We start from the raw sequence: 14,829 nt of genomic DNA on the forward strand, positions 1-14,829 counted from the left end.
CTGGCAACCCATTTCTTCCGTAGACCAATATCTACTAGATCCTACGTATCTGCGTCTACTACATCACTTTGCCATATAAGAGCCAATCCTTTGTGCTGAATCACCCGTCTTACCTCATCCCAACAATGTAGGAGTACACGCATTTCATTGTCTTCAATGTTGACTAATATGGCGGATACCTCCATCTCTAACAAATGTCGGACTCCAGCTCCGAGCACTCTACTTCAGAGGTACTAGTGTAACCGTGCGGCTTCCCGCCACCACCATGTTATCGATTAGTACCCGTCGGTCGCAGAGTCTCAACAATCCACGGGTTCCTTCATCTCGCCTGCGCACAGACGCATTTCTCCGGAGTCCGCTCAACCACTTCATCTCCATCCATTTTCTTCGATACATCAACTCCGCCATCCAGGCATTTCCCCTCCGCTTAGACATTGCTGGCCAACACTGAGCTTTTCAATACTACATTGAGCCCGGATCTCCCCAGGCTTATCCTTATCTCGGTGTTCCTGTACAAGATAGAGGGGCGGAGACTTTTCACGACCTTCCTCAGCCTTTCTTTACCTGTGTCCCAACAACGACGGCCGCCTTGTCTCGACTCATGATTCCCCCGACTTCTCTTCTTCGATAGCTCCCCCGCCGCGGGCATTTCTTCTTGTTTTTCTATCGTCTCGTCTCTCATCTCGTTTCCCAACCATGGACGACGCCTGGGACGCCTCAGACGTCGGGCCCGCCGCCCAACTTCGAGATACGACCCGGCACGACGATGGCCTCGGCGCCACCGACACGGCCCCTTCGATATGCCGAATATGTCGTGGAGAGGGCACGCAGGCCGAGCCGCTCTTCTACCCGTGCAAGTGCAGCGGCAGCATCAAGTATGTTCACCAGGACTGCTTGATGGAGTGGCTCTCGCACTCCCAGAAAAAGTACTGCGAGCTGTGCAAGACGCCGTTCCGATTCACAAAGCTCTACGCACCAGACATGCCGCAGTCGCTGCCCGTGCACATCTTCGTCGAGCACATGGCCAAGTACCTGTTCCGCAACTTTTTGGTCTGGCTGCGGGCAGCCGTGGCCATAAGCGTCTGGGTCTTTTGGCTTCCCTACTTCATGAGGGCCGTCTGGTCCTTCATGTTCTGGGTCAGTGACGAGGGCCCGGGTGCTGGTTCCATCATGTCGCGCATCAACGAGACCAACAACACCATGTCTAATATTCCTTCGTCTATTCTGGCTATTGGCACCTGTCCCGCCAGCCCTCTACTTGCTGCCACCACCACGTCAGCGGCTGAGGTCGAAGCTGTAGTCGGGCAGCTCCAGGGCAAGGAAGTTTCCGATTACTTGGTGCGATTCTTACTCGGCTCATTCACCTCTCCCTTGCTGGCCTCAGATGCTGAGCTTGGACAGATGTCCAATGCATCTGCAGCACCAGGCAACGCTAGTCAATCATTCGTTACTACGACCCTCCTCGGCAATGTCGCATTCATTGGCAACCTAACGAGAAGTGCCAGCTTGAACCGTGCCATTGTATCTGTGTTGGAAGGGCAGGTCATTACCGTTCTGGTAATAATCTCCTTCATTCTCATCATACTTGTTAGAGACTATGTGGTTCAACAACAGCCAGAAATCAATATGAGAGCCGCCTTTGCCGCACCGGAAAATGACTTCCCGATTGCTGTACCAGAGATTGTTCAGCCAGAACACTTGCCGGCAAACCCAGAACCCACCGATTCGGACGAGGAAACCCTGGAGGACAGCGATCAGGCGGGTGCCCAAGACTGGCGATTGATCCCAGCGGACCCGCTCGCGGCTGCTGACGAGCAGCCATTGACTCCGGATTCCTCGAATCATTCCCTGCTAGACCATGAACCGTACCCCACTTCCAGTACCAACACGTCGTTACAGAACGACCAACTGAATTCCCAGGCACGTGAAGGTGCTGATGATGGGGATGCTGCGGAAGAACGAGCCACTGTCGAAGACTATCTGCGAATTTACCGCCGCGCAAATGGAGATCTCCAAGACATATTACGAATCATCGAGGAGGAAGGGCTCCAAGAGAAGCTCAAATACTGGGTCGAGGTTACTAGGCGATCGACTATGGACAATGCTAACCGTCACGCCGCAAGCGAGGCTACAAGTGAGCCTGTCGCGGAGGAAGAGGAACAGCACGAGCAAGATCTTGGTTCGGATCATGACACCCTCCCATCTCCATCCACATGGAAAGGAAAAGAACCGGCTTGGTCTCCGGAACCTGAAGACGTCGATATGTCGGGCCCGGCTGCTGACTTGGAGGATGATCTATATGATATTGCCACCAGACCTCGTTCAATGTCTGACGGCTTCCAAGAGCAACGATTCGTTAATCCGCTGGCCAACAACTCATGGTCCTTTGATGCACTTCCTACAGATGACGACCACGATGAAGTATCTCAAATCCTTCCCGTCATCCAAGAGCAGCCCGGACAGGATCTTGGCGATATGCAGCCAACCCATAATGACGACAGCCATCTCAACAGAGAAAACTATCGGCGCCTTCCGGAGAGGGATATCCACCAACACCAACCCGTCAGAGAAGTCTACCAACGCTACCCTGTACATAGAGAAGTGTATCAGCGCCATCCGGATCCAGAAGATAGAGACGCCCACCACTTGGATGCTGAATTCGAAGCTCAACCGCCTCACATAAACGGTGCGGCCGGGGAAGCCGCTGCCAACGGTGGTGATGTCCCAGCCGGTGGCCTCGTCGACAGAGTTGCCGACTTCATGTGGGGCAATTTGAATGAGCAGGATGCTGCAGAAGCCGGCCCTGTTGCTGACGCTGCCGTTGAACAAGCAGCCATCGCCGCCGAGAGAGCTGCTGCTATACGAGCTGTTGCTGAGCAAGCGGCTGAAAATGACGACCTCTGGGCGGGGGCTAACGCCGAGGATGGTGATGGGGTTCCCGCCGACGGCAACGCTGCTGGATTCGATCCCGAGGCAATCGACGACTTGGAAGATTTCGAGGGAGTCATGGAACTCATTGGCATGCGTGGCCCTATTGCAGGGCTTTTCCAAAACGCCATATTCTGCGCCGTGCTTGTGTCTGTCACCATCTTTGCTTGCATTTTCCTCCCCTACAACATTGGACGTGTCTCGGTCTGGCTCCTTGCAAGCCCCATGCGAGTTGTTCGCTTGCTCTTCGAGCTCTCCAAGTTGCTACAGGATGCCACTTTCCTGGTCGCTGGACTTGGCTCTTGGGGCGCGCTGAACATTGTCGAGATGCTCGTAACCGTCGTGGGCGCCTCCGCTAAAGCCCATGTCGTTTCGGCTAGGAAAATGTCTTGGGGCTTATGGACAGGCGCTGCTACCAGATTATCTACGTGCCTCTTCATAGACTTTTTCCCCATGACGACAACGGAAATTCACAACTTTTCGGCAGTGAGCCACGACGCACTCAACACCGTCAAGTCAAACATCTTGGCTGTGTTCTATAACCTCAAGGATAGCCTGAGTATGGCCCGCGATATGGGTTTCGACAAGATCCTGTCAACGACAACGACGGTGGTTGGTTCCACCTCCGAGACGCTTGTCAAGCTTTCATCCCAGCTTATGAAGCCCAGTTCGTGGGTGATTGATCTGAGCTTGGCCGAAGAGTGGCCTGCAGTCGATCCGCAGTTGGCACATTGGTCAAGCTTGGACAGATTTTGGGCAATTCTCGCCGGCTACACCACCGTGTTTCTGATTGGTGCGTTGTATCTGAAAAAGGGAAGCCCGTTCTCGAGGGGCACGACGATGCATGCATGGGAGGCCGGTGTCATCGACTTTCTCCAGCAGGCCAGCGGCATCATCAAAGTGATACTCATCATAAGCATCGAAATGCTCGTCTTTCCTCTTTACTGCGGTCTGCTTCTCGACGCCGCCCTGCTGCCACTTTTCGAGGGCACCACGCTGACGAGCCGGATCGTCTTCACTTGCAAGTATCCGATGACGTCGGTATTTGTGCACTGGTTCGTAGGCACCGGCTACATGTTTCACTTTGCCCTCTTCGTTTCCATGTGCCGGAAGATAATGCGACCAGGCGTTTTGTGTAAGTTGTCATCTCTCAAGATGGTCTTTTTTGTTCTCACAATAAGTCCTTGACTAACATTTGGTTTCTTTACAGACTTCATCCGAGATCCTGACGACCCCGAGTTTCACCCCGTCCGAGATGTACTGGAGAGAAATCTCACAACTCAACTGAGGAAGATTCTCTTCTCTGCTTTCGTGTACGGAGCTCTCGTGATTGTGTGTCTCGGTGGTGTTGTGTGGGGCCTGTCATTTGCCATGCCAGGCGTGCTCCCCATTCACTACTCTTCCAACGAGCCAGTATTGGAATTTCCAGTCGATTTGCTCTTTTACAACTTCCTCATGCCCCTTGCCGTCAAATTCTTCAAGCCCAGCGACGCGCTCCACACCATGTACACTTGGTGGTTCCGCAGATGTGCACGAGCTCTCAGGCTGACATATTTCCTGTTTGGGGAGAGAAGAATTGACGAGGAAGGAGTTTTGCAGCTTCGTCCTGGAACTACGGCTGGCAGGCTCCCTCAGACGGGTTTCCTGCTCGAGCTCGGTGAGGGGAACGAAATTGTACCTAAGACTTGGCGAGATACCTTTGAGGGTGGCGATTTGAAGCCAAACACGACCATGAACTCCGAACAAAGGAGAGACCTCCGCCGCAGAAAGGCTCAGCTCGTCGATTCCCAGCAGCTTGTCAAGGATGGTCGATTTGTCCGGGCCCCCGCATCGGATCGTATCAAGATTCCCAAGGGGCAGAAGATTTTTCTGACAGTGAGCGAGCGCAACCACCGCCGAGATGGCCGGTCGGACGACGATCTCTATGCTTCAGACCAGTACCTTATGGTCTACGTGCCTCCCAACTTCCGCGCAAGAGTCTTTTTATTCATTCTCTTCATCTGGCTTTTCGCCTCGGTCACCGGTGTGGGCTTCACCATTATCCCCCTGGTTTTTGGCAGACGAATTTTCAAGGAGCTGATACCACACTACATCCGAACGAACGACATCTACGCCTTCAGCATTGGCGTGTTCTTGCTCGGCTCAGTTGCCTATTCGATATTCCACTACCACGTCATTAAGGAGACGGTTCAGAAGTGGACTGAGCAGGCACGCCGCGACTTGTTTGAGGGCAAGGCTGTGGGACGAGGAGCCATGATTGGCCTCCGCCTGGCTAAGCTTTTTTACGTTTACTTTGCGCTTTTGATTGTGTTCCCACTGCTTACCTCGCTGCTGATGGAGCTATATGTCACCATCCCACTGCACACGTACATGTATCCTCCTGCGGCGATTTCGACTCTAAAGGACCAGGCAGTGGATCGCCACACGGTGCGTGTCATTCAGTCGTGGGTTCTGGGACTGCTCTATCTCAAGTTGGGAAGTCGATTGATTACTTCGCTGTTCCCGGATAGCCGCGCCGCTACCGCAGTTCGTTCCATCATGCGCCGCGGGTGGCTGCGTCCCGACGTGCGCCTTCTGACGCGAGCTTTTGTTATCCCAGGCCTGATGGCATCTACTGTGGCTATTTTCGGGCCACCCATGATGGCGGGATTCGTTATCAAGCACGGTGGCCTCGGCGGAGGCGCTGTGGTCGAGGATGCCGCCGAGGCAGTAAGGCTGACGGTGCTCTACAGACAGTCTTATCCTGCGGCAGCGTTTGCCGCCATACTCGCCAAGCACGCGGTCGGTCTTGTCAAGGTGACGAACCGGTGGACGGCGGGCGTTAGGGATGAGGCGTATTTGATTGGTGAACGCCTGCACAACTTTGGGTCCAGGGCATCTGGGACAAAGAGATCTAGCAGGACCCAGCGGTAACTGAAGGTGGGGGGAGATACAGCAAGCATTGAATGACTAGGAGGATTGGGCTGTAATGACTGCATATATAAAGATTTATGACATGGAGGGCACTTGGCATGGATGGTAGCTTAGAGGATTGGGCACGGCTCAGGGATATTTGCTATACTAGCCCGAGGCTAGGTTAGGTTTCAACAGCATTATATGTATGTAGGTAAGTAATTGTCAACCAAGCGATACAAGGAATCAACTCATTATTTCCCTCTTTTCATTTTCGAGAAGCATTAAGAAATGTGGTGTCTTTGCTATTGTATGGGTGTGTGTAGTTTGCTGTTAAAAAGACTCAGCTGGGTAATATCATGCAATATGAGGAGTTTCATTTTGGGATGGGCCAACATGCAGCAACCTGACTTGGCCACCAAGGACCTTAGCAAGTTTTAGTCCAAGCGCTATAGCAAAATAAAAAGAAACCACCTTTTACATATTTGTTTCTCCCAGTTGTCTCCTACTACTGCTATCCTTTTCTATACAGTAATATTTGTTAATTCACCTTCGGTGTAAGACGCAAAGCGAAACTACCCGGGAGCGTAGAGGGAAGAAGCAGGGAAACAAACAAAGCAGTATGTTCCAGAACCAAAATGTCTGGATAATGAATGAAACTGCTCCTGCAAACACCTGTTCACCAAAAACAAAAAAGGGAATCATACGAACAGTGTGGCAGTGGCAGCACCTTGGGTAGCAACAACCCGTCATGGGGTTTGTTGTCACCTGAAAAGCACCATCCAATCTCATCTTATTTACATTCCGACGAATCAAGTTTCCCCGCGACACGGATCTGACAGTTACAAAGTACTCGTTACATGTTCGGCTCATGCAGTCGAGCATCATTCCTTACATGCGAAATAATTACCTGCATTCGCCGGGCTGCTGTGAGCCTTTTGGGGCGCGAGTTCGTTCTCCAATCAGAGGCACGAGTTTTCATGACTCTCCAGTCAAAAGGCGAGACTCTCCAATCAGAGGCGCGAGTGTCGGCTGTCAAGTCTCGTGCGCATGCATGGATGCGTTGGCAGAGTCCACCTTTTGGAGGTGAGGCTGTTGCTGAGTGGCTCGAAAGCTGTTATTACTAGGTACATGTATGCAAAATGCACCCCGAAATAACGGAGTAACTCGTACATACAGGTACCGGTACCAAGTACGAGTTTGAGTGCTCGTTCATTGTCGAGCTTGGTGTCTTGCAGCGGTTCTTAGTGGTCGACGGCGGTGCACCACGTGACCCACAGGGGATCGAGCCCGCTGTAACTGGCAGCAACTGCAGCGCAAGTGCAGCGCCCGAGCCGCTGCAATTTGGCCAAGCTGGAGACCTGGAAGACCTGGAGCCCGCTGTTGCCCATGGCGGCCACCTGCGCCTAGGCCGCAAGAAGCATAGCGCCGCCTGCCGGTCGCCCAAATCTGATGCAGCCCCAAGGAGAGTGTCGCATCCAGCGTCACGGGCCAAAACATGCAACTTGCAACCGCCAACTGCAAACTGCAGGCTATCGCGGGCTTCGAACTAACTCTGAGCGTCTCTCACGATACGGCCAGCATATCTGCCTTCTTACACTCGAAAACTCTGCTTTGCGCTGCCGGATTCCGCTCTTCGGCTCGGCGACCCGGGATCGATCCCCTGGCGGCCAGAAACAGCGACGCCGCGCCTCGCGAAATTTGACTCGTTGCCGCGGCTCCTGGTTCTGGTTCTCGCTCTTGTGGGTGTTTTTGCGCCTTGACTCTCCCGGGAGCGCATCAGAAGCGCCTCCATTTGCGTGTGTAGATTGAAGTCCGGCGTCGGCTTCATCAGTTTCGGTGAGCGCAACCTTCTAGCGGCCTCTGGCGGCGGCTGAAACGGCCCAAAGCTGACGAAAACCCCGGTGAAGGCAAGTCGAGCGACAAACGGGTGCGTTTACAGGCCTCATCATCGCCGACCCGATCCGAATCTCTGCAATCTTGCGACTCCAACTCGTTCATCATCTCCAAGCGACTCTCTCTCAGTCTCTCTTTTTGCTGTTTTGCTCTAGCTTCGAGCTTGTTTAGCTCGCCGGCTCTCCGACGGTTACACTCCTTAACGATCCACGATAAATCACCACTTGCCAGTGTTTCTTTTTTTTGTCTCAACAAATATTACTCACGACTTGCGCCCGATTATCTGCGGTGCTTTGACATTTTAGCGAAATCAAGCCGCATCATAACGATTCATTCATTGTCATTTTTTCCTTTTTTTTGTTACCATCTTACGTCGCACAACATTCCATGCCCACACCGCCCGACTCACCGAGAGAGGAAAAAGAACAAGAGAAGGGACGACGACACCCAGCCCACACATAGCTTCGAGCTTTGATCCACCATGGCCGAACCGCCTTCATCGCCTCCTAGCGAGGCTGCCGGTGCCGAGGATGCCTTGTCTTGGTACAAGGCGCAGTACGAGCTTTTGGAGTCTGAGCTGGCCGAGTTCCGAGAGTCCAGTCGGGAATTGGAGCAGGAACTGGAGAAGGATATTGAACGAGCAGAGAAGCAGGAGAGAATCCTGAAAGAGAAGGCCGACGCACTGCGCTTTGAAGTAGAAGAGTGGAAGGTAAGTTGGATGCGCTCATTTTTTAAAACCCTCAATCGACTTGGAGGCGATTTGAAGAACCCCCCCTTTCAAATTACGCTTGCGACGCTTTTGATATTTCGGTTACGGCGGCTAATTTTCTTTTCTCTTTTTAACTTGTGCAGAGAAAATACAAAGAATCCAAAGCAGAAACCACCACTGCGCAAGCTTCGCTAGAAAAGGAAATTACAAATCTTCGAGAGGCAAACCGCACATTGACCCTGAGACTGAGAGACTCTGAGGTTGCCAATGATGATTTCGAACGCCAAGCGCGAAACACCACCTCATCTCTCGAGGACATGGAGTCCAAGTTCAACCAGGCTGTTGAGCGGGGTGTCCTGATGGAAGAAGAGATCAAAATGGGCGAGCAGGAGCGTGAGGCGCTTCGCATCGAGTCACAGCGCTTGCGAGAGGAGCTCTCAGAGCTCAAGATTGAAGCTGAGCTCATGCAGGACAAGGTCAAGAAATACGAATCTCGCCACTCGACCATCTCCTCCGACATTTCGATCCTCGAGTCCCCCACCTTTGACAAGGCCGTGGATGCGTCTGTCGACTCGGCCGCGAGCTCGCCTCTCATCACCACGCCCCCAGAGATCACCAAGTCTCTGGGAGAGCCGACTACCGAGCTGCTGGATCCACCATCACCGCCAATGTCGGATGCCTCGGCGCACATGTCGAGAGCGCCCTCACGGATCCGGACTCCGGCCCCTGCCACCCTTCGCCGGACTAGATTGCCGTCGGTGGATGCCAGCTCTCGAGCCCGTGGAGGTGCCTCCTCTTCGACGGGCAACCGGGTTGTCACTGGTGGCCGCCCGTCCATCAGCGGCATCAGCGGCATCAGCGGCAACAACAGCAACAGCAACAGCGGTGGTGCTCCTCTTCGGACGCCCACCCATCGATCAACCGTATCACGCAACAGCAACTACAAGATACCCGCGTCAAACTCATTGTCGCACATCCGCCTGCTCACGGCCCAGATGCAGAGACTCGAGGCCAGAGTGCACTCGGTACGGTCCAAGCTCCCCGCCCCTGGCGGTAGCAGCACCGGTAGCCGCACTCCGCCTCGCCCGGCTTCTCGACCTGCGATGCCTAGTTTGACTCCCACCGCGCCGACATCTACGGCGGTTCGCTCACGCAAGCGCGCCACCACTCAGTCAACGGCATCCTCATCTTTCACTGGGGACGATCTAAGCCTGACGCCCACCAGTAGCTATACTTCGTCGTCCAAGACCAGCCACACTCCCAGGCTTAGCGCGTCTGGTGTTAGTAGGATCAACTTTGGCACTCAGTCCAATGGCCGGACAACAGACTCGGAGATCAGCCGGCCAGTATCGCGGTCAAGTGGAGCATCATCATACGCCAGGCCGCCGTCTCGCAACGAAATACCATTACCAACGCGGCCGATGTCGCGGAGCTCCTTTTCGGCGGGGACTCGAACCCCAATTGGCCGGCCGGCATCCTCCTTTGGCCGCGGGCACTCTGGTAGTGTCAGTGGTGTAAATCTACTCGGAGAGGAACCTGAGCATGAGCCCCCGTACCGCACGCCTAGTAGGCGCGGTACCTTTTCCACCCGATATGATTTGGGGACAAGCATCGGCGGCATCGGCGGCCTCAGCGGCATACCGACACCAGGTAGTGCCATTCCCGCGCCGGGCAGCGGGATCCCAGGGCCAGGCTTGAGACGGCAGAGCGGTGCCAGGAGAATCAGCCTTAGCAGTGGCAGTACCAACACCGGCGGCGTCCCTCTTCGATCGGGCCGCGTCAGCACAACTGGGTTCAGGAAACTGGGCGACTTGGGAGAGACTTATTGATGAGATGAGCTCTCGTGTCGAGATTTGCACAGCAACCTGTTTCTGAGACCTTACTCTCTTTAGTATAATTATTCTTTCCTTTTAGTTTTTGGTTTTTTTCACTTTCCCCAAACTCCAGTTCTCGCCTTGCGTTCAATTGTTTTTGTCTGTATTTTGGGAACGGGTGCATTTTGGTCGCTGTGACATTTTTTGGCATCACAGAGGCGAACGAGGTGTTGATGATGATTTGATTACGGGCATGTTTTTCTTCATGCTACAACGCACGGTTGGTTTTATTGCCTTTGCCTCCCGCTTTATTCGATTTTCTTTTTTATCTTTTATTTTTTGCTTATTATACCTCGACCCTTTACCCCGGATCTTGATGCAGGGGGAGGTTCTTGTTCTTGGTACTACACTACACGCACACATGGAAGTTATGAAGAGATGGTACGGGCTGAGCTCGACAAAGACTAAACATAAATTTCTATAGATTGCTTTTCATTTGTCTTTTTTTTTTGCCTTTTTTTATTTGCGAGGAGAGATGGTATTGGAAGGGGGGGTTGAATATGAGGGATGGATGATGAGAGGAGGGACAGACAGTGAGGTGAGTGCGGAGGGAGGGAGGATAGCTAGAATTAGTAACTAGATATCAGAGATACGTAGCCTAGGAAAAAAAAATTGATACATTGTTTTACCTCTTCGTTTTTGTCTGGTTGAATGTGCAAAGAGCAAAGAGGAAAAAGTGAGAGCACAGGGAGAGATGGAGAGATGGTTATGTCACCGGCTCGGAGTTTGGATAAGCAGAATGAGATGGGATCGGATTGCCGAAAGAGGCTCGGCCCGGGATGGGGCGTGACAGAGCCCGAGAGTTCGGATTCCGTCTTGAGTCTGAGGGAGAAGTGCGCGGAATTTACGAGGACGGAATAGGTAGGTAGCTGGAAAGGGACGGCAGCAGTGCTTATGTATATGTATGTATGAATGTAGCTGGAGGTGTAGTAGAAGTAGAAAAGGTTGAAAGGGATGTTGTACTGGAGAGGGAATATGAGATCTCGATCTGGTTGTCACGTATCATGTATCATGTTGGGAGCCCAAGGGGGAGCACAGTATTCGTACAGTACATGAAATTGAGCACACTGCAGTAGTACCTAGTAGTAGTAATGGCTCATACCTACATGAAGTTCCTGGGCTAGGTGCATGTCTGTACGTAACCTTAGGTACTATTAATCCACCGCTCATAGCCGAAAAGAACCTTGGAGAAAAGAATAAGACGGAGTATAGTAGACACGAAACGTTCACCCCCCTCAGACTCGTTTAGGCAAGGCCTCAAGGTTACTTTTCTCCGGACCTGAGATAGGCAGAACAGGAACAATGAAGTTGGCATTATGGGCTAGCGGTTTTATTAGGCATAGTACAGTTATGGAGTGTTATACGGAGTGCAGTAAGAGGTGACGGCCAAAAGAAAATAACGACGACGATTAGAGGGAATGCTGGGAAAAGAAGCGGGAGCGACGGAGGCCGCGAGTCCGGAGGGAGGATGATGGGCCATTCCGGTGAATTGTGTGGGACGTGATTGGCTGGAATGGAGGGGGCGTGTAGTGTGTGTGTGTCCCCGTTTTTGGAGTTTGTGTGAATTGTTGGGGGGCGTGTCGTGAGTTTTTTTGGATCTTTTCTTGGGATTTTCTTTGACATTTTGTTTTCGGGTTCGGGTGTTTTTTTCTTGTTTCTTGTTTGTCGGCGGTTGAATGTTTTTGTTTTACGGGGATTTTATATGGATGAGGTGGGAGTGCTGAGGGAGCGCTGGGGTATTATATACGTTGTATTTATCTTTGGGAGAATATGGAATATTGTCTGGATATTTCTTTCTTTCAAGGAGCATTTGTTAAAATGCAACGAATAATACACAGGGAATGAAAAAGGTACAAAAGTCGTCGGTTGAGATTTGAGGTGAGACGGTTTGGCGCAGCCGTTCCCCCGAGCGGTACGGAGCATTTTCGGACGAGAAAAAAAATGGAAGAGAAGATGGAGATCCATCCATTTGGGCTAAGGTAGGTAAAGTGGTTGGGTGGACACTCAACAATTGAAGGGGACCCAGAAAAAAAAAAGAATGATGGGGAGAAGCTTGGGGTGTGGTACTTGGACATAGTATGGTAGATGTGTGGTTTGCTAAAGTAACTTGCTGCTAGGTTGGTTTTTTGTTGGCTTCTTTTGAGATTTTTTGTTTTGGTGATGGGTGAGCGGAAGATTGGACTGTACGTTATCTTGTTTGTTGCGATGTTATGGAGTATGGGATTAGTTACACTAGATGGATTGATGGGGATGCGGGATGGAAGATGGGATGGGCTGCCCTGCTTGCTGTACGCGTAAAATCGAATCGGAACTGACTCTATCCGGCATAATATTTCGTGATTTGCTGTACTGTATTACAGTGTACCTATCTCGATGATGCAGTATTGCCGCAAGCATCAAGGTCCTTGGTAATGGTTTATCCACGCTGCTTATTCGCCGATGGCCGTTTTTGGGCACGAGTGCGTCCTTGGTTTAGCAGCGGGAGGCTAAGACCGAATCTCGGGTTTTGGGCGGTGGGGCTGTAGATTTGAATGCTTAATCTTGTTGCAGCGAGGATGGGGGCTTCTATGTATCTTCTTCTTGTTTCTCTCTACGGAGAATCTGATGCTTGTTTGTTTAGCCTTGTCTTGGGTTGAGGGGGGCTGGGCTTATCGTCGTCATGGAGTGAGTTACTTGCCCTTGCTTGCTTGTTCCGTGCCGTTGATAATCTTGCGGTCCGCGGGGGCCGAGGGAGATGAAAGATGAGAGATGAGAGAGCTTAACTTCCATGTTTCTATGGAGTAAGCAAGGTGAAATGAGCTCGGCCGGCACGGGGTCCGTTGCTTGCGATGAGCGACGCCTTTTGATTGTAGAAGGTGATGCTAGTAAGGATGCGATGCTTGGGTAGGGACAGTAGGTTTTCGTTTCTAGTTCGGTTGTGGTAACACGGGCTGCATTCAGATGCATCCGATACAAACCTTGCTTAGGTGACATTTGATGTAGGTGGGCGGCATGTAAGCTGTAAAGTGACAGTCGGATACAGCTGCATCTGATTACACGGATATACAATATGTACAATGATGATGGTAATGATGATGACTGGCTGGTATACAGTAGAACTGACGGAGTAATAATCACAGCCTCGACTATCATCAAGTTCCATCCCGTTCCTTCGCACTCCTCCCAGATCCTAGATCCGACCCTAGATCCCTCTCATCATCCTTCCCACCCTCGGCGCGTTACGCAGCGCCGTCATCCTCCCAATGCACTGTAAGCCAGGGTTGCAACGCCGGTCATCATGGGAACAAGAAGTTGTAAGATGTGCAGTCTGCGCTTCCGTCCGTCAGCCTGCTGCCCCCGTCACGTCTATCCGGTTCGGGCAATGCCAAATGGGCTTCTCTTTAATAGCTCGTGTCCACGTCCGGCCCTGGGGACTCCGTCGTCCGTCCGTAGACTGACTAGCTGCTGCAGCTGAGAAATTGAAGGGAACGAAAAAGGACGTCGATTCGATTCGGTGGGTTCCAAGGTGCGAGATACAACCTAGATCGGTCGGTGCCTTACTGTGCAAGTAATAATCGTACCTGGATTCGATGGTGGCTACCTCTACTTGATCTATTGATGATACTTGCACCGTACATGCGTGGTGTTGCTTGCTTGCTGATAACGCACACGTCGCATACATATACGGAAACGAGCACTGTGCTGGTTAGACTTGATCGATCGATTGCCGGCAGATAGATACGGGGTCTTAGATCGCCAGTGGTTGCATTGGTAGGCAAGGTGTTTGATATCACCCCCAACCCTTTTCTGTACTGTGTGAGTTTGAGTTGATGGTGGCATCAAATGAGCCATCCATTCCCTTGCTCTCTGTCTCCCCCACCCTCAGCAACTGTACAACATCAAGGTCCCGAGTCTTTTTCTCTGGGTTGATCCTTTTTGTGAATCAGCAACTTGATGTACTCTTTATTCCCTCTTCATCCCCTCTTCTCATCTTCCATCTGTGAATCCCCTCTACATTACATCAACACAAATCGGGCCCAAAGAGACGGAAACGAATGGTGCCCAAGCCCAATCTTTTGTACCCACCCTCACTAAACTCAATGGCAAAAGACATTCACCCACTGACCCCAACAGATCTAGGGCCGCTTCTCCCCCCCTGTGCCAAGTGCAAGCCACCTGGAGCCAGTCGCCAGCCGCCCAGAAGCTGCTCCGTAATTGCAACTAAAGTCGCCCCGAAAGCTTCTCGCACACCCCCGGCCGCAGGGGGTCCGGCTCCAAGTCCCCTCCAAGCCAAGTTGAACCCTCCCTTGCCCCTCGTCGATCGTCTAGTCTAGCACTGTTCCATTACATTACGAGAGTGTCTGTCTCTTTGAGCTCTGGGCGGCTTTTCTTTTTATTCTCGGGCCTCCCGCACGACCCAATGCCGCTGGATCTCTTGTAATCCTTTCTGTCTCCTCCTTCTCGAAAGCGGGTTGCAAATCATTGTCTTGCGACCATCTTTTACTCTTCTCTCTGCCCTGATACATTCAGCCTCATTCCCTGGCGGGCCAA

The 14,829-nt window shown here is 52.1% G+C and overlaps 2 protein-coding genes across 2 annotated transcripts; both read left to right on the forward strand.

Moving 5' to 3' along the window:
* Window positions 1-696: 696 nt before the first annotated feature.
* T069G_06181 (RING-variant domain-containing protein) lies at window positions 697-5,841 on the forward strand (the record flags this gene model as incomplete). Its single annotated transcript, XM_056173391.1, has 2 exons — window positions 697-4,063; window positions 4,139-5,841. 2 exons carry the CDS (start codon window positions 697-699, stop codon window positions 5,839-5,841), a joined length of 5,070 nt encoding a protein of 1,689 aa, XP_056030249.1.
* A 2,356-nt stretch (window positions 5,842-8,197) lies between these two features.
* Window positions 8,198-10,254, forward strand: T069G_06182 (uncharacterized protein; the record flags this gene model as incomplete). The annotated part of the gene is made up of 5 exons (XM_056173392.1): window positions 8,198-8,425; window positions 8,569-9,116; window positions 9,174-9,603; window positions 9,673-10,075; window positions 10,118-10,254. 5 exons carry the CDS (start codon window positions 8,198-8,200, stop codon window positions 10,252-10,254), a joined length of 1,746 nt encoding a protein of 581 aa, XP_056030250.1.
* Between the last annotated feature and the right edge of the window lie 4,575 nt (window positions 10,255-14,829).

Source organism: Trichoderma breve, chromosome 3 (assembly GCF_028502605.1).
Source record: "Trichoderma breve strain T069 chromosome 3, whole genome shotgun sequence".
Lineage (NCBI taxonomy): Eukaryota > Fungi > Ascomycota > Sordariomycetes > Hypocreales > Hypocreaceae > Trichoderma > Trichoderma breve.